General features: G+C 60.5%; 1 protein-coding gene across 2 annotated transcripts in view; it reads left to right on the top strand.

Moving 5' to 3' along the window:
• Window positions 1-1151: 1151 nt before the first annotated feature.
• NAPA (NSF attachment protein alpha) overlaps window positions 1152-21699 on the top strand; it is a 27779-nt gene continuing 7231 nt past the window's right edge. Inside the window, exons 1-9 of one of the 2 annotated variants that reach the window (XM_040457548.1) lie at window positions 1152-1392; window positions 10181-10260; window positions 12883-12999; window positions 17672-17718; window positions 19080-19157; window positions 19383-19438; window positions 19543-19627; window positions 20362-20466; window positions 21541-21609. In XM_040457548.1, coding sequence (XP_040313482.1) covers window positions 1295-1392; window positions 10181-10260; window positions 12883-12999; window positions 17672-17718; window positions 19080-19157; window positions 19383-19438; window positions 19543-19627; window positions 20362-20466; window positions 21541-21609 — 735 coding nt within the window. In that variant the 5' untranslated portion in view covers window positions 1152-1294. Of the gene's footprint in view, window positions 1393-6855; window positions 7455-10180; window positions 10261-12882; window positions 13000-17671; window positions 17719-19079; window positions 19158-19382; window positions 19439-19542; window positions 19628-20361; window positions 20467-21540; window positions 21610-21699 lie in introns of those variants that run through there. The other variant, XM_040457549.1, reaches the window with a different exon arrangement.

Here is a 21699-nt window from a genome sequence, read left to right as displayed (position 1 = left end):
ACATTGGATTATAATCTCTTCCTAGTTCGTTGTATCGCTCGAATTGTTCCAGCTTTGGCCACGGGCAGCTCTTCCAGCTGGCTCCTTTGTCTCTTTGACATACCTTACCATTTGTGTGTGTGTATGACACACGAAATTTCCCTTTTGGCACTACGAGATGCTCCAGGCTCATCCTGTGTAATTTCCTGCCCAAGCCTCACAGCAGCCATTTATCAAGGAGCCCTGGTTCCTTTTACTGGACAATGGTATTAAAAACAACGATCTGGGGCGCCTGGGTGGCTCAGTCGGTTGAGCGTCGACTTCAGCTCAGGTCACGATCTCGCGGTTCGTGAGTTCGAGCCCCGCGTCGGGCTCTGGGCTGATGGCTCGGAGCCTGGAGCCTGCTTCCGATTCTGTGTCTCCCTCTCTCTCTGCCCCTCCCCCGTTCATGCTCTGTCTCTGTCTCCAAAATAAATAAACATTAAAAAAATAAAAAAAAAAAAACAAACAACGATCTGGGCTCTGGGTGTCTGAATTTGTGATACGCTTGCTACAGCTTTTTTTTTTTTTTTAAACCAGAGACAGCCCTTGCTTAGTTTTGTTTCCCCGTCTTTTACTGCCTTCCCAAACCAGTTTCAGTATCCGTCGGCAGAGGGCGCAAAAAAAACCCAAAAAAAAGCTAGTACGGATGCATCACCGCTTACGCGTCTCCCAGTGAAGAACCACGCGAGATAAGGCGCGGAGGCGGGGCCTAGGAGGTGCGCAAGAGACCTGTCAAACCCGTACAGGGGCGGGGCGTATCTTGCGGCCTGGATCCGGAGCTGTCACGTGAGGGTCGGTGGTCAGCTGACTGGGGCGCAAGTTCCGCGGGGAGGTACCGGCCGAGACGGAGGATGCTGCTGATTGGTGGAGCAGGAGCCAGAGGGGGGGGCACTTCGGGGCGGGTCGATGACGGCGGGGACTACGATTGGCTTATGCGAGTCACGTGGGATATCGTAGGGCGCACCAGGAAGAGTGGGGTGTCTTACGCGGCTGTTTGCGCAAGCGTTGAAGCGGCGGCTCGCCGATTGGAGACGGTGAGTCACGGGGCGGTGTGCCCCTGCCGGTGGGGGCGTGGCCGGCAGGGGCGCACCTCGCTACCAGACCGCTGGTTGGCCGGCGCAGATCACATGGTGCCGGGCAGCAGGCGGCGCGCGCCGGTGCGACGTCAACGCCGCCCGCTAAGCTTCCCCCGACCTGACTACCGCGGCCGGGCCTCGGCTGAGTACCCCGTGGGCCCGGGTCCGGCCGTTTGCTGAGTACCGTTGCGGCCACCATGGACAACTCCGGGAAAGAAGCGGAGGCGATGGCGCTGCTGGCCGAGGCGGAGCGCAAAGTGAAGAACTCGCAGTCCTTCTTCTCGGGCCTGTTTGGGTAAGAACCGCGCCGAGGGGTCGGCGGGGACCTACGCTGAGAGGACGAAGGAGTCATGGCCCGAAGCGGCGGAGTAGAGTCGCAGGGCCCGAGCCTAGAGAACGGAGGGGATTCCGGGAGGAGGAGCCACGGTCTAAAGTGGTAGAGGGGACACCGGCCAAGGGCCAGGGGGCCCGGGCTGTGGGAGCTCGGTTTGAGGAGAGACCTCCCGAGATGGTGGGAGGGCCGTAGGCTGAGGACAGCCAAACGGGCAACACCGTCTTGAGGCTGTAAGAGGACCCAGGCTGAAGATGGGCCAAGAGGCCGGAGCGAACCTGGGCCGAGGGAACATGACCTGAGGCCTTGCAGGGGATCGGTTTGGGAGAGTAGCCGGGTCAAGAAGTCTTTTGGAGCTCTAGAGAACGTATTCGAAGGATACCTGACGGGCATAGTGGGCCCGGGACTGAGGACACCTGCCCGAGGGATTGACCTTTCTCCAAAGCGCGCAGCAGCGGATTTGCAGGAGCTCCGGGTGATGGTGAGAGGGTCGGGGCCAAGGTGATCCTGGGAGTGATGGGGCGCCCAAGTCTGGGACGTCTGAGGGCGCTTGAGAGAAAGCTGCATGAACCGGAGAAAGAACCTGGACTTGAGGTGCTGGAGAGCATTGAGGACTTTCCGGGGGCCTGTCTTAGTCCGTGTGAGCCGCTATAACAAAATAGCCTAGAACGGGGGGCTTACGAACAGAAATTTAACTGTTCAGAGTTTTGGAGGCTAGAAGTCCAAGATCAGGATGTTGGCAGATATGATGTCCGGTGAAGGCCTGCTGCCTTGTAGACAGCCACCCCGTCACCACGTCCTCACGTTGTGGAAGGGGTGAACTAGCGTGTTGGAGTCTCTTTTCTAAAGGCACTTCCCCCTTTGGGAGGTGACCAAATCACCCCCCAAAAGCTCCCATCTCCTCATGTCATCATGGAGGTTAGGATCTCGGCACATGAAATTTGCGGGGGGACACGGTCCATAACGGGGCCGATCTTGGACGGTTCCCATTTGCCTTTTAGAAAGGACCGCGGCAGCTGGTGTGGGGGAGAAGTTGGGTCGGGGAGTGCAGGCAGTGACGGTAATGACACCAGGTAATATTTGTTATTAAGTACTCGGATTCTGAGTCAGACCTGGGCCAGGCACTTCACCTGCGTCCTTGCATTGAACCGTCACAACATCCCTGGGGGGCTGGACAGATTACTTTGCCCGGTTCCCCGGTAAGTAGGAGACCTGGTCTGTTTGATCCCAAAACTATCTTGCTGCCACACTGGTTTCTCCCCGAGGCTGGTGCCCGTTTCTGGACGCTACACTTAAGAAAGATGGGGGCCAACTTAGGAGGAATTTCTAAGTTAGGGAACTCCCACCCCAGAACTCCTCCTTCCTCCCTGCCCCACATGGCAGTTTTCTCCCGCTGTTTAATGAATGCATCCCAGACCCTTCGAGCACCAAGAGCAGTTGAGACGGTGCTGAGAGAGGAGTGGGCAAGGTGAAGGCAGAGGCGCGGACGGAGCCTAAGAGCTGGGAGCATGGCAAGAGGTCAGCCGGGAGGACTCCTTCTGGCCAGCCCTCTCTCCTGGCCCCCCCGCCCCTCTGGAGCCAGGCTTCCGTGTGTTCAGCATTTCACAGCTGCCTTTTCTCAAGGCCCCCCAGTGGCTTCAGGGACCGGAGAAGGGAGTGTTGGGGCTCAGCCCATCCCTCATGCGTTTCCCTCCCCTTTTATTTTTTTTTCAACCTTTATTTATTTTTTTTGGGACAGAGAGAGACAGAGCATGAACGGGGGAGGGGCAGAGAGAGAGAGGGAGACACAGAATCGGAAACAGGCTCCAGGCTCTGAGCCATCAGCCCAGAGCCCGACGCGGGGCTCGAACTCACGGACCGCGAGATCGTGACCTGGCTGAAGTCGGACGCTTAACCGACTGCGCCACCCAGGCGCCCCCCCTCCCCTTTTAGAACCATCAGGAGTGACGGCATTCCAAATTGAGAGGTCTCTGCTCATGTCAGCGGGCCAAGTAGGATAGCCCCCACCTGGGATCTGAGACAACCTCGCATCCTTAGACGTGAGGGCCTTCTTTGTTCTTCACTGTTTCTGGGCTCCCAGACGCTAGAGGGCTTCTGTGCACCAGCAGCCCGAGAGGGAGGCAGTACCAGCCAGTTAGTAGATCAGAGCTCCTTGTATATCTTCCTCTGGCTCTTTCCTCCCCCCCCTCGACCCAGCCAGTGCACAAAGACCTGGAGAGGGGAGCTGTAGGGACTGGGGGAGCAGCCCAAACTTCTACTCTGGAAGCAAAAAGAGGGAGATTTCCTGAGCAAAGCACAAATTGCAGAAAAGGATCGGGGATGGGGTAGATACACTTTTTCCCTCTTCCTGCCCCAGGGCTTCAGATGGATCCAGAAACTTCCCTGCTGTGCCCTGTTTGGAACTGTACAACTTCCAAATGGTGGTTCCGTTCCCTGGGGCTTTTCCTTGGCCCTGACGCCTCCCCCTTGCCCCCATCCCCTGCTGACCAAAATCCAAGAGAAAAACTTCTTTCCACTTGGATGCTACCATTGGTAGGAAGTTTTTGCGTCTGTGAAATGAAAACCATAGCGATACCTACCTCATAGGGTTGCAAGTGAAGCGATGAGCCTGATCTCTGTGTTTTGAGTACTTACTATTATAAAGTATCTTATTGGAAGTTGAACTAGAAGTGCTGGAAACGTACAGATGTCAGGGGGGTTGGTATACAAAGAGCACATTTCTACAGATTAAATGTTGACACATCAGTTCCCGTTTCAACCGCCTGTAGGCATCAGCCACCCCCAGGAGCCCTGCCCGCTGTCAGGATCCACGGCTGAAAACTCGGTGTCCCTTGCCCAGACCCAGAGCACAAGTCTTTCTCGAGGGGATGCGAGGTTTCAGGGCTACCCGGCCATTGTTCGGCTGCACCCCTGGGGTTCTGCCTTTATTGACGGAGGGGACTGCTGCTTTCGTGCAGAACTTCCAGTGTTCCTGGGTGGGACGGGACGGCTGAGAGACAAAGCCCTTTGAGAAACATTTTTTAAGAAAAGGAAACACGTTCGGTTCTGGGGCTACAGCGAAGTCATGTTGGGGCGCAGAGGGGTGTCGGTCCGAGAACCAGAGGGGGACCTGCCGGGCCACGTCGGCCCCTGCCTGTGAGCTCACAGGAAAGCAGTGGCCTGTAAATACGCACCTTCGGCAGGACGTAGGAAGGAGTGGGGCGGGTCGGAGGCCCCGGGCTCTGTGGAAACCAGGAGGTGGTGCCCCCCGGCTAACCTGGGGGTCGCGGGGGAGGTGAAACCCACGCCGAGATTGGAGCTAGGTAAACGTTTCTAGAACGTGCTCTCCCTGCCAGCCTGATAAGCGCCCGGCCGAGCACCTGCTGTGTGGTGGGCGCTCTCCCAGGTGCCCGCGTGCTTCCAGCAGCCCCGCCAGGTCCGGAGTCTTCCCCCCAGACACAGAGGGAACCGGGGCTCTCGAGCCGGGAGTCCGCTTTTGAGTCCAGGCCTCATCACAGCCCCCGGCTTTTCCAGCACCCCAGGTGACTCTAGAATTCCCGTTGCCAGGTGGCCGGCAGCCCTCGGACTGGATTTCTCCTCCTCCTTGTAATAGCAGCCGTTTGAGCACCTGCTCTGTTCTGGCCTCGGTGCCAGGTACTGAGCACGCGTCGTCCCTCCTCCCCTTAGAGGCTCTTCCCGGTTCGGTTTCGTTGCCTCCATTTTACAGGTCAACAGACTGAGGCTCTGGGATCGCTAGCCCAAGGTCCCACAGTTATGAAAAGTGCCCGAAACTGATTTCAGCCCGGGTCTCTCGACCCTCGGGTCCATTCTCTTTCTGCTCTCCGTCTGTTACGGGCATGTCACAGGAGTGTCCTGCAATGGTGTCAGAACCGGGCAGTCAGTGTGTGTGACACTTTATTCTTTTGTCGTTCCTGGGGCCTGTGTTGGCGGGGGGCTCTGCCCCCAGGAGCTCAGACACACGAGGCCCGGAGGAGGTGGTGCCCGCAGAGCGGGGGAGGCAGCGAGCGGCTCAGCTTTGCAGGTGGCATGGGAGGAGCTGCCCAGGGATCCCACAGCTCTGGCCCTGTTTTCCAGTGTTCCTTCTGCCTGCGCCACTGACGGGGGGCTCCGTGGGGGGCTGGTTTAATGACTCCCTCCCTTGCCCCGCGGCAGCTCGGCGTGGCTGCAGCAGAGAGCAGTCTGCTTGTGGGTGAGGGAAATCCGCACGGCGGCGTTGGCTGTTCAGTCTGGCGGACAAGCAAGAGCAGGCAGGGACCTTGTCCACCTTCTCTCTCTCTCTCTCTCTCTCTCTCTCTCTCTTTTTTATGTTTATTTTTGAGAGAGCGAGAGGGGGAGGGGCAGAGAGCAGGGGACAGAGGAGCTGAAGCCAGCTCCGTGCTCGAACTCACGAACCGCGAGATCATGACCCGAGCCTCAGTTGGACGCTCAACCCGCCGACTCACCCAGCTGCCCCCTCCCACCCCCCTTTCTTACTTTCCAGAAGATAGAGGGAAGGAAGCCTCCCAGATCTCGTGAGTGAGTGAGAAGCAAGGCAGGACTGGATCTCCCGGACCCGAGTCCTGTTTCTGGTCCCTGCCGCCATCTGGCAGCGTGAGCTTGGGCAAGCCCCTTGACCTATCCGAGCCTCAGCTCCCTCCTCAGTGAAGCAGGAGTAAAATACCCAAAGCCTTACTGTGAGGAACTCGGCGCTGCTTCAGGCAGGGTGCTTTAGCTCATCATAGTAACGTAGAGAAGATACATAGAACGGCAGAGAAGGTCAGGGTGGGGACGGGCCTTTGGGGTCCATTCGTCCCCACTCGGGACAACGGAGGATCTGGGAAACTGAGGCGCCGATGGAGGGCCAGTGGCTGTGGCACTGCGGGGAGTGAGGAGGACCTAGAAGGGGATCCACCTGCCCTGCCTCGTGAGGCTCGGAGCAAAGCACAGGTGGGGCGGGTGGCCCGATGCTGGGAGGCAGGAAGTGCCCAGGGGACAGAGGAAGGAGCCGGGAGGCTCTGCCCCGCGGACCCCCCCTGGCCCGCGGCCCACCGGGCCTTCTGTGCGTTGCTGGCACGATGCTCCCCTCTCCATATGGCAGTCGCTGGAGGTTGGTGGCTGCGCCTGGGAGCCCGGAGACTGCTTCCTCTGCCTGGGGAGGGGGCAGAGAGCAGAGCCGAGTGGGTAATTATAGACAGCCCTCCACCAGGCCGGTCCAAACCAGTTCCCTCTATTCCCGGCGTGGCTCGTGGCGTGGCTCGTGGCTCGGAGCCGAGCCGCCCGATGGGGAGAGCGAAGCAGAGGCAGCTTGGGGGAGGTCGGTGGGGGAGGGACAGTCAGCTGTCGCCTGTGCTGCCGCTGGGCTCTTCAGGAGAGGCCTGCCCAACTAGCTTTTCTGGATGTCCTGCAGGAGGCACGGGAGAAGGCCTGGGCTCTTCCGGCCGAGAGTTTGCCAGGCTCCCGTGAGGGATCTGAGCCCGCCTGACCTCAGCGAGAGGCCCTGGAGTAAACCGCAGGTTTCCCTGCCGGGAGACAGCTTGCTAGAGCGCTGGAGCTGGGGGCTGCTTCGTCCTGGTCACTCTCTCTGCCACAGACCTCCCTGTTGCGTTAGAACAGGGCCCAGACCTTTCTCCTGGCCTCCAGCACGGGGGTCCCCTACCTGCCCGTTCGGCCTCATTTCCTACCGCTCCCTGCACCGCAGCCATCCTGGCCCACTGCTGTTCCTGACCTGGCCGAGCTTGTTCCTGTCCTGGGGCCTTTGCACGTGCTGTGTGACTGCTGTCCGGAACGCTCTTCCCTCTTTCCGTGGGTGGCTCCTTAGTCCCCTTCGAGGACCAAGCTGAAATCTCACGTCCTCCCGGTGGCTTGCCCTGATGTGCCTGACCAGGGAGCCCCCTCCTCCCCCAGGCCCCCTTGTGCTTGCTTACTCCTCACATCGCCTCGCTGACTTCCTGTTTACTGAGGCCAGGTCCTTCTCCTTTGTTTACTGCTGTCATCTGCAGCGTCTGGCACGGAATAAGTGGAATGAATGGCTCGTGTTTGTTCCCCAGGTGAATAAGCAGCTGTGCGAATGGCTCCTCCGTCAGGGCCTGCCAGTGACCCTAGGCAAGTCACTTGCCCCCTCTGAGAGCTCCATTTCCATTTCTGAACGGAGGGGATGGGACTCCAGGGGATCCCCCTGTCATCGCAGGCCCCAAGTTACTGGGAGGAGGCAGGCCTGAGCAGACCTTAATCCCTCTGGCTTTCCCAGTCCGCAGTTAGAATGGTTGACCCAGAGCAGGCCTGGCGTGGAATCACAGAATTTCAGGCCGGCAGCTGACAGGCTTTGTGTTCTGTGTTCACTCTGTTCCGCTGAGCTGAAACAAACCAGCTGGGGCCGACTGTTCATTGTTGATCACCCGGCTCTAGGCCTCTCGGTGGATCGGGCCATTTCTGCTTATCCAGGAGCCCGAGGTTTTTTTCAGAGCACGTCTGAATCTGGATAGAACCTAACTGTTGCCACAAAGAAGGGAAGGATGAGCCAGGGGATCCTCCATGGGATGAGGAGACCTAGGGTTTCGGTCGGTGAACACGTCCATCCCCTTTCAGTAAGAGAATATTCCCAAGAAGGTCCCCCAGAGGATTTTGTAGCTAGGCCTCAAAGGACCCTATGCCCGGGAAGGTTCTTCGCCTCTCCAAGGCCCAGAGTGGGTTCTAAAGAAGTCACTCCAAGCAGGGGCCCCAAGCCCAAGGTGTGTTGGGCCAGCTGGGGTGAGGTTGGCCAGGGAAGACGGTGGAACCGTGCAGAGTGAGTGTGGGAGGGCAGTCCTCGGGGCGCTTCCCGTGGAGCAGCGGAGGGTAGGGGACCGGCATCGGCACAGCCCCGGCAGGCAGAGACTTTTCATCTAAAGAAGAACCTTATCTGCTGTGATTCAGAATCCCGGGCCCTGGATTCCAGCCCTGGCTAGCCTGACCAGGGGTGTCTACCAGCTGACACAGCCTGACTCGGAACAGGTCGCCTAGGTCACCTAAAGCGACGGGTCCAGGTCAGCTTTTTCCCCTCCCGAACGCACCTGATCTTTCTGAATCACCTAGGACCATTGTTTGAAAAGCCCGATTCCAGGCCGCACCCAGCCCCGAGGGCAATCTTCAGGGGAGGGTGGCTAGGAGGCTCTGGTTTGATTACCGTGACCAGCTCCGGTGACCCGAAGGAAAGGACCTTCTGCCTTAGCGGTGCGGAATGAAGGCGTGCCCCCAGATTCCACGGGAGGCCCCCCAACAGCCACAGCTGGGGCCGGCGAGTTTCCAGGGCCAGCGGACGCGGGAGGGGGGCAGCAGGGAAAATGATCTGTGTGGCTTTGTTGCTGGAAAATACCCGTCTTCTCTTCTTCAAGGCAAAATACTGGTTGATGTCAGCGAAGAGAGAATCTGAAATCCATTTGGTAGAACTGAGCGTGTGGGATTTTTTTCTACTGCTGATGTGGGCGGTGGGAGCTTGACCTCGTGGGCTGAGCCTGGTTGCAGTATTGGAGGTGGAAGGACAGAAACGTGGTGGGGACTCAGACGAGGTTCTAATGAAGGGTCCCCCAATACAGGAAGAGCTTCATATGCACCGCCTGCGTGGGAGATCAGGAAGTCAGGGTGAAACTGCCCAAACAGAGCGCTCTTTTTTCCCCCTCAACGTGCTCCTTTGTATGTCTCTGGCCTCTACTCTTTTTTTTGTTTTTATTTATTTTTGAGGGAGAGAGAGAGACAGAGCACTAGGAGGGGAGGGGCAGAGAGAGAGGGAGACACAGAATCTGAAGCAGGCTCCAGCCTCCGAGCTGTCAGCACAGAGCCCGACGCGGGGCTCGAACTCGGTGAACTGTGAGATCATGACCTGAGCTGAAGGCAGAGTCTCAATCTACTGAGCCATCCAGGTGCCCCTCAGGCCCCTACTCTTACACAATAAGTTCTTTGAAGGTGGTTTTGCCATTTTAAATAATTCTGTACTGAACATCCTTACAACTTTTCTGATTTAGTTTCTTGGGATAAATTGGCAGAAATGTAATTCATTGCTGGGCCACAGAACCAAATGTAAATCTTGGCATTTAAAAAGAGAAGTACTTTGTTTGTTTGCATTCTTCCCTGTACGTTTGAATAGATAAAGTACGCAGATGATAAAGAATTCAGACAGTACCAGTGAGGCGTGCGTGGTGATTAAACCTGTCTGCCACGCCTGCCCCCCCCCCAGGGTTCCCGTAGACCCCACCTTCGAGAAGAATGCTGTGGCTACTTTTTTGCATACATCTGCTCAGTCCTGCAGTAGTAATGACACACGTGCAGGGTCAAGAGGTCTACACTGAACAACCGCAGCGTGCGAGCCATGGGATTAAGGCACTGGGAAATGGCCAAGGCATCCAGAGCTAGGCTCCTCCCCCAGAATGCTTTGCAGTCTCTTGGCAGAGGTGGGGTGGGGGTAAGGATTTGCAGAGACTCGGAACCCGTGGTCACCGAGTGGAAGTGGAAGAGACTGTCAGAGGCAGGGCTCACGGGGACGTTGGAAGGCCCCCCTCCCCGAGTGAGGGTGGCCCACGCCTCCCCCGGGAGGGCCCCGGCAGCGAGCGTGTCTCTGTTCCAGGGAGTGGAGGCCACGGACGCGGTCTCCCCTGAGCCCCCAGAGGAGGCCTGGGCTGCAGCGGGCTTCCCGGGGAAGTGATGGGGGCGGGGCCGCGTCTGCACTGGCCCCGGGGGCGGGATGCTTGCTTGCTCTTCAACACCAGACAGGTTTGTCTCATTTTGCCCCTTCTTTCCCCAGAGGCTCATCCAAAATAGAGGAAGCCTGTGAGATCTACACCCGAGCAGCAAACATGTTCAAAATGGCCAAAAACTGGAGCGGTATGTGATCTTTGCTACAACTCCTTCGTGGTCGAGTCTCCGGTTTTCCCTCCACTTCCAGTCCCGAAGGCCTGACCCAGGGGTTAGCCTTGCAGCGCCACCCCCCTGCCCCAACCCCGCCACCTTTCTTCGCCATCTTTGGCCTCAGAAGCCCATCGGCCTGCCATTGGCTCCTTTTGAGCCCACTGGGTTATTTTACTTGGGTCACAAGACCTTGGAGAGAGGTCTCTAAGGCTAAGGATAGATAGATTAGCAGATCCAGATTGCCCTTTGAGGGGTTTCTGAATTCTAGGCTCGGGGGTCCATTCCAGTGGTTCAGTTAACAGTAATCGTTAACCGTTTGTGGAGCGCGCTCCTAAGCGCCAGGCGTGCATTCTGTGATCGAATGAATCGGCACAGCAGCCCTGTGAGGGTCAGTACCGTCTGTGTTCCCGTGGCTGGAAACGGAGGCTTCGCCCAGCCCCACGCCTAACAAGTGACGGAGTGAGAATTTGGAAGGCAGAGCTCCGACTCGGGAGTGGAGCACTTAACCTGCCCCCGTGCTGGCTCTGTGACCTTTGAAGCCAGTGTGACCTAGGTCTGGGTCGCAGACTGGCCGTGTGCCCCTGGGGAAGTTACTCGACGTCTCCGAATGTGATTCCTCCTCAGTAGAACCACAGGGACGATGGCCCCGACCCCCACGGGGCCGTCGTGTGGACTCCCGGAGACATGGTGGCCGGGAGTGCCGCGTGTGTCCTTCCTGCTAGCTGCACTGCCTCCCACCTCGGAGTGGAGGGAAAGCTCACAGAGGACTCTGGGCAGCAGATTAGCAAACTTCAGGAGCAGCGAGGAGGTGCCCCCCACGGCCCTCTCTGTGTTCTCGCTCTGACTAGGGGAGGACGCAGGTTGACGATGTCAGGTCGCTTAATGCTGGAGGAGGGCATCCGCCCGAAGAGAGCGTCCCAGGTCGTGCGCCTCCGCTTGGTGGGTGGAGTGTGATCGGAGTCGTGGCCGCTCTGGCTTTGACCATGAGGTTGTGGTCAGACTCCCGGCGAGGCTGGAGCGTGGCTGGCTCCCCCAAAGAGAGGCTGGCAGGCAGGGAGGGGCCCCTAGAGGCCAGAAAGGCGGAAAGTCTGGTTGGGAGCTGCCAGAGGGCTCCAGCTTGGAGCGTCAGCAAGACGGGGTAGAGGAAATTGAGTGAAGACAGGTTCAGGTTTGGGACCCAGGGAGGAACTTGCTGACCAGAAGGAGACGAAACCTGAAACGGGCCCCTGGAAGCAGTGGGGAGGGCCCTGGGCAGGACGGATCTCCTCGCTTTCTGAGGATGCTTTTGGTTTCCTGGAAATGGCAAGAGTTCTTCCTGAACTATCACAAAATACGTTGTGCGTAAAGCCACGTGCCAGGGATAATTTTACGCTCCTGAACTGATCGGGTGCCATCAGAGAAAGAAATGTTTGTTTGTCTTAGAGTTTGTTTATTTTGAGAAAGAGAGAAAGCCGGAATCAGGGAGGGGCAGGGAGGGAGAGGGAGAGGGAGAGAGAGAATCCCAAGCAGGTTCCGCACTGCCAGCACAGAGCCTGACCCGGGGCTCGATCCCACGAACCTGTGAGATCGTGACCTGAGCCGAAGTTGGACATTGAACCGACTGAGCCACCCAGGCACCCCAGGATATTTATTTTTCCGTCACATAGATGGTACTTTGCCCCTCAAATTTGTTACTCCCGCCCTATTCCTCCAGCTGTTCAAATAAAAAAGCCTTGGGCTGTTTTTCATTTTTCTCCAATGACGCTACTCTCCTGGACAGTTTGCACTCAAGCCCTGCAAAATGATAAATCCTGCCTACTGAGAACCTGGGCTGCTTTGTCTTTCCTGCTGCTCTGAAGTTGCGGGATGGAGTCAGGCCCTCTGGTCCCCTTCCGGCTCAGGAATTCTGTGATTCGGATCCTGCTGGAGGAGGATGAAGGGAAGCATGGGGTCAGGCGGAGGCTGGCTGAGCTGAAGGTGGGGGTTGGAGCTCCCTGGTTAGCATAGCCGCACCCCCACTCTCCAGCCCTGGAGGAGGAGAGATCCCGTGGTCTCCTGCACGCCACAAGGCGGTTTAGGAGACAGACGTGTAACCAGAATGGCTTCCAACTGGTGCAACTAAGGACGGGACAGACTGGGCTTCCCGTGTGGTCACTGCTACCCTCTGCCCATGGGCACTTGTCCCTGAGTTCCTGCTGTCCCATGGGGCCACTGCTGGGCTTAGTTGGCGATAGTTTGTATATCCTTCATAGCTCTCGGCCCTGCCTGCCTTCTCTGTGGTTTTTTAGAAATGGTGGCCCTGGAAATTTCGGCAAAGGCTGGGACCAGGGCTGTGGGATTTTAGCTGGCCTCGGCCTGGCCGTCTCTTCGCACGCCCAGGGCTCAGGGGCCTCCCTCTTCCTACAAGTCCACCTCACGGACTTTCCGGAGCCTCGGCCCCGGGGTCAGGAGGCCCGAAGTCGAGGCCTCCACCTCAGCTCAACCCAGGCCTGTCTCCCCCACCCCCCCCCACCGGGGCCCCTCTGCATTCTCAAGAGAGCCGCCTCCCCAGGGCGGTGTCTGAGCGGCGTCTGATAAGTGGAGCCCCGCTAAGGCTGAGCTCACTCTTTTCTGTTCCAGCTGCCGGAAACGCTTTCTGCCAGGCCGCCCAGCTGCACCTGCAGCTCCAGAGCAAACACGACGCGGCCACCTGCTTCGTGGACGCCGGCAACGCGTTCAAGAAAGCTGACCCCCAAGGTGAGCCTCTGTGCGACGCTGGGCCCGGCCGCCCGCGCACCAGCCGAGCGCTCCCCGGAGAAGCCCTCCGGTGTCCGCGAGGCTCCGGTTTTTTCCAGGGGCCAACACACGCCGGAGGCTGGCAGGAGGCTGGCAGGAGGCTGGCAGGCAGACGCTTGGGCTTGAACCTCAGAATTGGCTCCCTTCCGGTTGGCATTTGCATCCCGCTCCAAGCCTCCGCCTCCCCCTGCTGCTCGGTGTGCGCAGCCGATCGCTTCCCTCCCGAAGCCGGGAGCATTTGGGAGTGGGAGTTACATTGCAGACCCGCCGCATGCCAAGGAGAGAGGAAAATCTGTTCTGTTGTCAGAATTAACATGCAGAAGGGGGTGGGAGGGGTTCTAAGACCGGCCAGGTAGGAGTTGATGCCGAAAAAGGAGCGGAAATTATCCCGACCTGGCTTCCCAACATGCCCCCGGGCCCCCCCCCCATCAGAACGGAGCCCGAGATGCGGTTGCCAGAGAACAAGTTACTTAAAATGCGGGAGTGTTTGGGGATAGGAGCCCAGTTTGGGACTGACTCATGGTGAGAAGACCGTTTGTCCCACAGCCCAGCGGGGACCAGGCTCTGGGGTTTTGTGGAGCTGGAATTTTAGTTCATTTTTTTCATCCTGGTGCCAGACACAGGTGGCTAACTTTTTCGTTTTAGCAAGCGTGAAGACGTTTTCTTCAAGTGATCCCTCGTTGTCGCTGTGCTCTCAGAAGAGAATAGGGAACATGTGAATGTTTCAAGGAAAAGGAGATGCCGCACCTTGGAGTAAAGACCTGTCCTTCCCAAGAGAGTCAGAGAGGTGTTTGCACGGATCGGTGAGCGCGGGCCACACCCGAGCGCTGGGGAATTGTTGGCGGATCCGTTACCCGTACCCGGGGATATTTAGTTCCCAGTCAGGGATTTGATCAGTGTAGACCAAGTGGCTTTTCTGTGTCCCCAGGCTTGACCGGTCAGTGCTCCATAGCTGGGTGTGTCACAGGTGTTGGCCTGAGGGGTCATGTGGTGGGCTGAGGCCTGGCTAGAACCAGAGCAGAGGCCTTGTGATGGGGTGGGCCACCACAGGCTGCATGGACAGTGTGACGACGACCCAGGGACGTCTGTGTCCGTTCCCCGCCCGCATCCCCCCGGAACTCCCCACCTCAGCCTTCCCTCTGCCCCCGGGGAAACCGGTCTACCTGGAGAAGCTGCCTTAGCTTCTGGGCCTTCACCTGCTGCCCCTGGGTGACTGGAAGGACTCGTTTCTTGGGCAGGAGTTGAGCGCCAGGCTCTGTGACACGTGCACAGTGCTATTTGCTCTTTAAACAAACCTCGGCCCTTCCCTTGGACGGGCCCCCACCCGACGCCGCGTCCTTCGTCACCTGGCTTTCGATCTGAGCTTTTTCAGCTGAGGCTCAGCATGGCAGGGGGCGCGTTGGGTGCTAGGTTCTGGGCCGGGGGCTGTGGCCCCCTGCCCGGCCTCAGTAAGTGCAGAGGGTGGCCGAGGCGTCCCTGCCCCAGTGGGAAAGCAGCCGACATGGCCGTCGTGGAGCCCAGAGGCCACTTTGGTTTCTCCAGGGATCAGCAGACATGGTTTGCGGCCCTGGGAGCTGAGGCGGGGAGGGGGTGGATTTGGGGTGGGAAGGACCTTTCAGGGAATGAGAGGGGCAGTGGTGAGGAGGGGACCCTGATTTGGGCAGAGCCAGGACTGAGTTCCTCGGCTGGAGTGCCAGGTTCTTGGTGCTAATCAGGGAGGGGCGTTGGGGCCGAGTCCCGGCACCGCTGCCTCGCTGTCGTCCGCCCCCGCAGTGGCTCACAGAGCGCGTGGCTGAGTGTGGTCTCCCTCGTGTGAACGGAGCCTGTGCCCCTGTAGCCTTGGGCAGTCACTTAATCCTCTGGGCGTCTGTTTCCTGGTCTGGTGAAGCAGAGACCGAGTGTGAAAGAACGCGCGGACCTGCCCAGTGCGGCACCTGGTGTGTGATAAGTATCTAGGGAGGGGTGGCCCTTGGCTCCCATCAGACAGAGGCCCGGCCTCCCCCAGCCTCCTCCTCTTGGCACTGTGCCTTGTGAAACAGAGCTGGAGGGCCCACTTGGAACCCTGCCAGGTGTCCCCGAGCAGGTGGCCAGCTCCCTGGGGCCTTGCTGGCCACCGCGCCTGCCTCGAAGGCCTGTGTCCTGTGTCATCACCTCCTACGGGAGTCCCGGAGGGCCCTCCCCCGGAGAGGCGGCTGGGGCCGCTCAGGAGGCCTGCCAGAGCCAGCCAGGGTGGAAGGAAAGGATTCGGTGCCTGTCACCGCGCCCTCTCCCTCTGCGAGTCTGCCCAGAGTGCGGGCCGGGGGCAGCCTGCCCACCCCCTTGGTGGCTGGGGGTGCGGGGAAGTGATGCCCATAGCTGTCAGCGGCTCCCCGATTTCCTATAGCCACCTGACAGCCAGGCCCGGGGGTGCCTACTGCGTGGTTAGACGTGGTAGCGTCTCTTTTTAACCCATTCCACTTCCCCGTGGGATTCTGCGGTCTGCCCCCGTTTCACTGGGACGGGCTGAGTCCCAGGCCTGATACGGGCAAGTGCAGCCGGACGGCGGGGCCACTGGAGCACAGGAGGTGGGCCCGGGGCCCTGGGCCGCATGACTCACAGTATGCCTCAGCCAGGCCTTCCCCTCTGGGCCACGGCACCCGCCACCCCCGTCCCGGGCTGGCTCCCGTCCAGGGGTGCACCGGCCGCTCATCAGTGGGGTCCTGGTGACTGGAGATAAGCTGGTTGTATCTAGTTTGTCGGTGTCCTGCCTGCCGGCGCTCTCCCCGGGGCGTCGGCCGGCAGCCCGCTGCTTTCAGGGACAGCTGTTCCTGAGCCGGGAGCAGGCGTGAAGGGGACTTAACCCCATGAGTCTGTGTTGCCGCCGGGGGGCGGGGGGGGGGGTGAGCCTTCTGCCCCCGCTGCCACTGCAGGGACTGAGCCTTGGCGACAGCACTCGGGCCTGGTGCCAGCAGGCCCGTGGGGACAGCTGGGGGCCTCCGGTCCCCCTCCTGGGCTGCTCGTCTCTCACCGGGAGCAACCTTTGCCCCCTGGGCCAGGTGCCAGGCTGGGCTCCCTGGTGTTCCAGAAGGGGGAGCCACCGGCACCCCCTGGGGTGGAGGATGAAGCAGGGGTGGGAGGTGCGGAGCCGGCTCCTTGTCGTCCTTATTTTCATCATTGTGTCGCGGCCCGGTGCTGGCTCGTCAGATCCAGAAACGCTCTGTTTCGAAATATGCACCTGTGTTAAAGTGAGACTATTTCCGGCTGTATTTTTTCTCCCTTTCCCTCTGTGTTCTCTCCCTTTTCTCTTCTTCTGCTTCCTTTTTGCTTCCTTTTCTTCTTCTCTCGCGCCTTGAGCTTTCAGCTGCTTCCCATCCTTGACCAGAATGGTTCTCTGAATCCTTCCGGCGCCCCCAGAGGCCTTTCAGAATTGGATCAAACCTGCTGACACCCCTTCCCCCAGAGTAGGGCTGACACACGCCCGCTTTTTGCCTGTAAACTTAGGGGGCGGGGAGCTTGTGGACTCCCTGAAGGCCCAGCCCCAGTCTGAGGCTAAGAGCCTCTGCTCACCTGTCTCCCTGGGTCATGAGACCTTTGGGGCCCTGAGAGCAGGCCAGGCTTGGCTCCTCTGTGGCTCCTCTGTGGCCCCTCAGCCCAGCGGGCCCGGCTCACCGTGGGGGACCTTGGGGGTGGACCAGGAGCCTTGTGGGTGTGCTGGATGGCAGGGGGACCTTCCAGGCCCACCCCCAGCACGGGGCCCACATCCTGTGTCTGTCCGGGTTCTCTTCCTTCCCCCCGCACCTCCCCCAGCACCCTTTCTTCTGAGATGCATTAAAAGAGATCCAGCCCGAGAGCTCATCTCTGTCTGCTAGAAAGTGCCTCCCACTCATGCCGCTCTCTCTCCTCCAAATAACGTGTCAAAAGAGGAAAAAAAAAAAAAAAAAAGCAATAGCCGAATTTAAGGTCTTGGAACAGGTGGTGCAACAAAGGTAGCCGAATTCTGTCTGTCACGGGCCACCCTGGTGTTTGCTTCGCTGGGGACACCTGTGGTGTGGGGAGCTGGCACGCGGCGGGTGACGGTGGGCGGGGAGAACAGAGGGCTGTGCTGAATGCTGAGAAAATGATGGGGATTCCAGCCAGAGGGGCCTCGGGGTCCCGGTGTCCAGCCCCCTCCTGCCAGAGATGGGGGCCCGGCAGGTGCAGGGGACGGTGGCAGACTCGGGGTCCCGCAGCGACGGGGTACCAGAGTCCGGGTGGAACCTGGGCGTCCCTCGGGTGTCGGGCTTGGCCGTCCCTGGCCAGGACCCCTTGTCCTGGAGGGCAGGGCCTCGGCGGGCCTGGCTCAAAACACCCACGGGAGTCTGGCTGTCAGCCTGACCGTGTCCGGTCCCTGGGGCTGCTGGGAAGGTGGTGGCAGTGTGGCAGCCTGAGGGAGAGGGCAGCCCTCAGCAGGTAGCAGTCCGCGGCACGGTACGTTAGTCTAAGAGCGTTACTTGGGGCTCAGGTGTCCCTTCACCTCCCCTCCCGCCACGGCCATGGCCACGAGGGCACAGCGGAACACCTGCCCTGCTTTCTCCTCTTCCTCCCCCTCCTTCTGGCTTCTGCTGAAATAACTTCTCTTTCTCATTTCTCCCTGCTTCCCTTTTTCTCTCCACAGAGGCCATTAACTGTTTGATGAGAGCAATCGAGATCTACACGGACATGGTAAGGGCCACTGCCTGTCTCGTCCCTCCGGCTCTACCACCTTGCTCCAGCCTGCCCTCCCTGGCGCCAGCTTTAGGAGCAGGTGGGGGGGGGGGGTGGTCACCTGCGCCGGACTGGCTCCCCACAGCTCCCGCCACAGCACAGGGGAAGTTACGTTTGTAGAAGTTACAGCTATCGGGGGCCTTTCCCCTTGCTGGTCCTTCCCCTCCTGCACCCCATTTGATTAGCAGGCCAGAGGGGAGGTGGGGCCCAGAGCTGGCTCAGCCCCCGCCCTGTCCCCGGGGAGCATCCCCACGACAGATGAGTCCCAGAGGCAGCTCCACCAGGGAGCCAGGACCAGAGACCAAAACTGGGCTCCGGCTCCCACCCGCTCTGCGTTTTGCCGCTCCACGCTCTGCCTCTGTCTCGCCAGACCCCTTCCCAGGCCGGAACTGGGTCCTACCTCCTGTCAGGTCCAGTACCATACTGGAGTGTTGTAGTTAGAGCGGCGACAGCGGCTGCCAGATCCCCTCCACTGAGTGGGTCAATCCTCCCCGGCAACAGCCCTGTGAGGTGGAAAGTGTTACCCCATTTGACGGGGATGGGGGGCCCAGACAAGCAGCGTGACTTGCCCAGGGACACGTGCCTGCGAACAGCAGTTGCTGAGACCCAAAACTAGGCCTCGCCAAGCCCGGGGCTTTGCCCTTTCCCGATGTCCCTGGGCACGCGGGTGTCCGTAGACCAGCCCTGTGTGCCAAACGGCCGGCCGGGAGCCCAGTTCTGCGGGCCCCTCTGCCCCCTACCCCAGGTGGAAGCTGGTAGCCTGTGCTTAGCTCCTCTGGAAGCTAGGGCCGTCCCTGGGGAGAGCCGTGCATGTCTGCGGGGGAAGCTGGGGGTTGTTGGCCTGTGAGGGGGCCGTCTCCACGGCCACACGGGGGGAATGGAGGCCAAGAAATTCCTGTGCAGTGTGGATGCTCGGACCCGCTTTCTCCAGGGCTTTCACTGGGTGACTGTGGGCTGGTCGTTCCCCTAATCTGGGCCCCCTGTCCAGCGCTTCCTCAGGCCGGGGCCTCTGCCAGGTACCTGTGCACCACATTATCTCTGGCACTGCCCCGTCCACCTGTGCCCCTGTGGACGGGATGGACACGGAGGCTGCGTGTGGGGGGCTTGCCCAGGGTCACCGCATCGGGCCGGCGCAGAGACCAGGCCTCTCCCTGGAGCCTCCTGTTTAGGGCCCCTCGGTGCCTTCTCATGCACACCTCACCGGTGTCTGAGGGGCAGGAAATCCCCGGCTCCGGGGGCCTGGAGGGGCGAGGAAGGGCTGGGCTGGGGTGCTGGGGACGTCCCTCGTCACAGATGGCCCCTGCCCACATCCCACCCAGGGCCGATTCACGATCGCGGCCAAGCACCACATCTCCATCGCTGAGATCTACGAGACGGAACTGGTGGACATCGAGAAGGTGAGGGGGAGTCGGGAGGCCCTGCCTGGCTGCCGGGGGAGCGCTGCGGTGGCTGGGGCCCCTTGGGCCGGGGCTCACGTCCACTGGGGGAGGCGTCTGGTGCCCGGGTGCCCGGAAGGGGGCATGGGGCGTTGGCCGAGCACGGGTCAGGGGCTCCTGCTGTGCCCCAGGCAGGGCCGGGCCCCTGGCGGACAAAGGTTGCATCGCTTCCCCGTGTCTCCTCAGGCCATCGCCCACTACGAGCAGTCTGCAGACTACTACAAAGGGGAGGAGTCCAACAGGTACCGGGCAGCGGGCTCCCCCCGCCCTCCCCAGCCCCCTGGAAGCTCCCCCCCCCAACACTGCCACCGCCACCGACTTCTGCCTCTGTCCCCACCCCACACAGCTCAGCCAACAAGTGCCTGCTGAAGGTGGCTGGTTATGCGGCTCAGCTGGAGCAGTATCAGAAGGCCATTGACATCTATGAGCAGGTGGGGACAGGTGTGGCCCATCGTCCCTGCATGGTGCTCCCTCTGTTACCTCCCCGGCGCTCATCCTGTCCTCCCTGGCAAAACCTCTCCACCCACCACTCCCCGTGGTGTCGCCGCCCTCTCCTCTGTGCCCTCTCCCTTGTGCGCGTCTCACGGAGAGCTTCCTGGGAGGCCCAGGGAACGGGAAGAATCGCAGAGGCCTGGGGTGGCCGGAGGTGGCCGAGCAGCCCCCAGGAGGCATGGTTGGGGGGACGGGAAGGGAGCGACCCACGGGTGTGCAGGCTCCCCTGGGCTGGGCGGGGCGGGCGGGGCAGGCGAGGCTGTCCCGGTAGGTTGAGCGCGGCCAAGAGAAAGGCAGGCAGCTGGCCTTGGAGGAGAGGGGGGCGGGCGCCGGCTCTCAAGTTCCCGCCTCCTGCCGCCCTCTGCCCACCAGTGTGTCTGCCTCCCTCGGGCCTGACGGTGGGGCCGCTGCCTCCCTGTCATCTTGGCTGCCTTGGCGGGGCGGGGCACGGACACCTGGCTTCAGCCCTGTGGCAGCCCACCCCCCTGTCACACACTGCTCTGTGGCCGCCCGCACACCGTTGGCTGACTTCTCTGGGCTGGTCCTCGGCCTCCCTGCCCTCGGTGTCTCGGGTTAACCGGGCTTCAGCCTGGACACAGACGCACTGACCCCGGTACCCCCCCCCCCTGGCTGCCAGCCCCGAGCTTATGGTGCCACCTGCACATGCGCACAGGTGGGAACCAATGCCATGGACAGCCCCCTTCTCAAGTACAGCGCCAAGGACTACTTCTTCAAGGCGGCCCTCTGTCACTTCTGCATCGACATGCTCAATGCCAAGGTGAGCGCTGCCCCGTGGGCCCACCCAGGGCCTCCCCCTCCTCCCAGTGGCCACCCTGGAGTCCTGGGTCTGTCATTAGGCCAAGGCCCCTCTTGGCAAGGGGTGAGCCCCTCCCTCACGTCTGGTGCCTGCAGTCAGCTGTGGGCAGGACACACTCCTTCTCACTGGCGTGTTTCTGTTCCTGTTGTCACGCGCCCGGTCTCCGTAGCTTTTGAGTTTGCCCGGCTCCTGGCTCACTTGGTGCCAGGCTTTTTCTTCCGTGAGAGCATGTTTTGGGTCCTTACCGCGTCCCTTGAGGTCGGCACCACTGTTACCCCGTTCTACAGCTGAGGATGCTGAGGCCAGAGCCCCTTATTCAAGGCCACAGGGCTGGATTCCAGATGTTTGACTCCCAGAGTCATGATTTATACTGTAGCACGCGTGCCCACACCACCCATTTTCAGGGCTTCTCGGCAAGAGCGGAGCCAGTGCTGCCTGAGGGGGCAGGGAATGGCCTAGCCGGAGGAGGAGCTGGAGTCCTCGGGGTCCGGGTTCGGCATTTCCTGGGGTCTCCGGCCACCCCGCCCTCAGCCTCGGGGTGTGTCTGAGCACGGCCACCAGCCCCCGCTCCTGCTGTGGGCGAGAGCTCAGGCTTTGCTGTCGGGCTGGTCCACGTTCCCGCCCCCACGTCCCCTGTGCCCCAAGCAGGTCATTGCGTTTCCCCGCTTTCAAAACGGGGGTCCCCATCACGTGGCCCTCCCTGGGGCCTCATGGTGGTTAACTGAGAAGTGCCCAGCACCAGCCCTGGCACGTAGGAGGTACTCCTGCGAGGCAGTTGGTGTTTGCCCCCTGCCCTGGGCACCGGCCTGGGAAACCCTTCCCGCTTCCTCCCCACAAGCTGTCACTGCAGCCACGCTTGGCCCAGCACAGCCCCACGGAGGTGCCACCAGGCACAGAGCCAGGTGACGCTGGGGGAGGGGCACAGAGAAGGACTCAGGGGCCAGGTGTCTCCAGGTCCCCTTGGCTGCCAGGCCGGTGGCTCCGATGGCCCCTCTTCATGAGCTTGTCCCCTCTTTCCACCCTTGTGACGTTTAGCTCGCCGTCCAGAAGTATGAGGAGCTGTTCCCTGCGTTCTCTGGCTCCCGGGAGTGCACGCTAATGAAAGTGAGTGCTGGGTGGGCTGGGGGCAGCGGGGGAGGGCAGCCGCGGGCTCCAGTCACCGTAACTGCCGAGATCTGTGCGGTGGTTCTTTTT

Source organism: Herpailurus yagouaroundi, unplaced genomic scaffold (genome assembly GCF_014898765.1).
Source record: "Herpailurus yagouaroundi ecotype Mexico unplaced genomic scaffold, PumYag 220, whole genome shotgun sequence".
NCBI lineage: Eukaryota > Metazoa > Chordata > Mammalia > Carnivora > Felidae > Herpailurus > Herpailurus yagouaroundi.
This window is presented reverse-complemented; position numbering and strand designations above follow the sequence as displayed.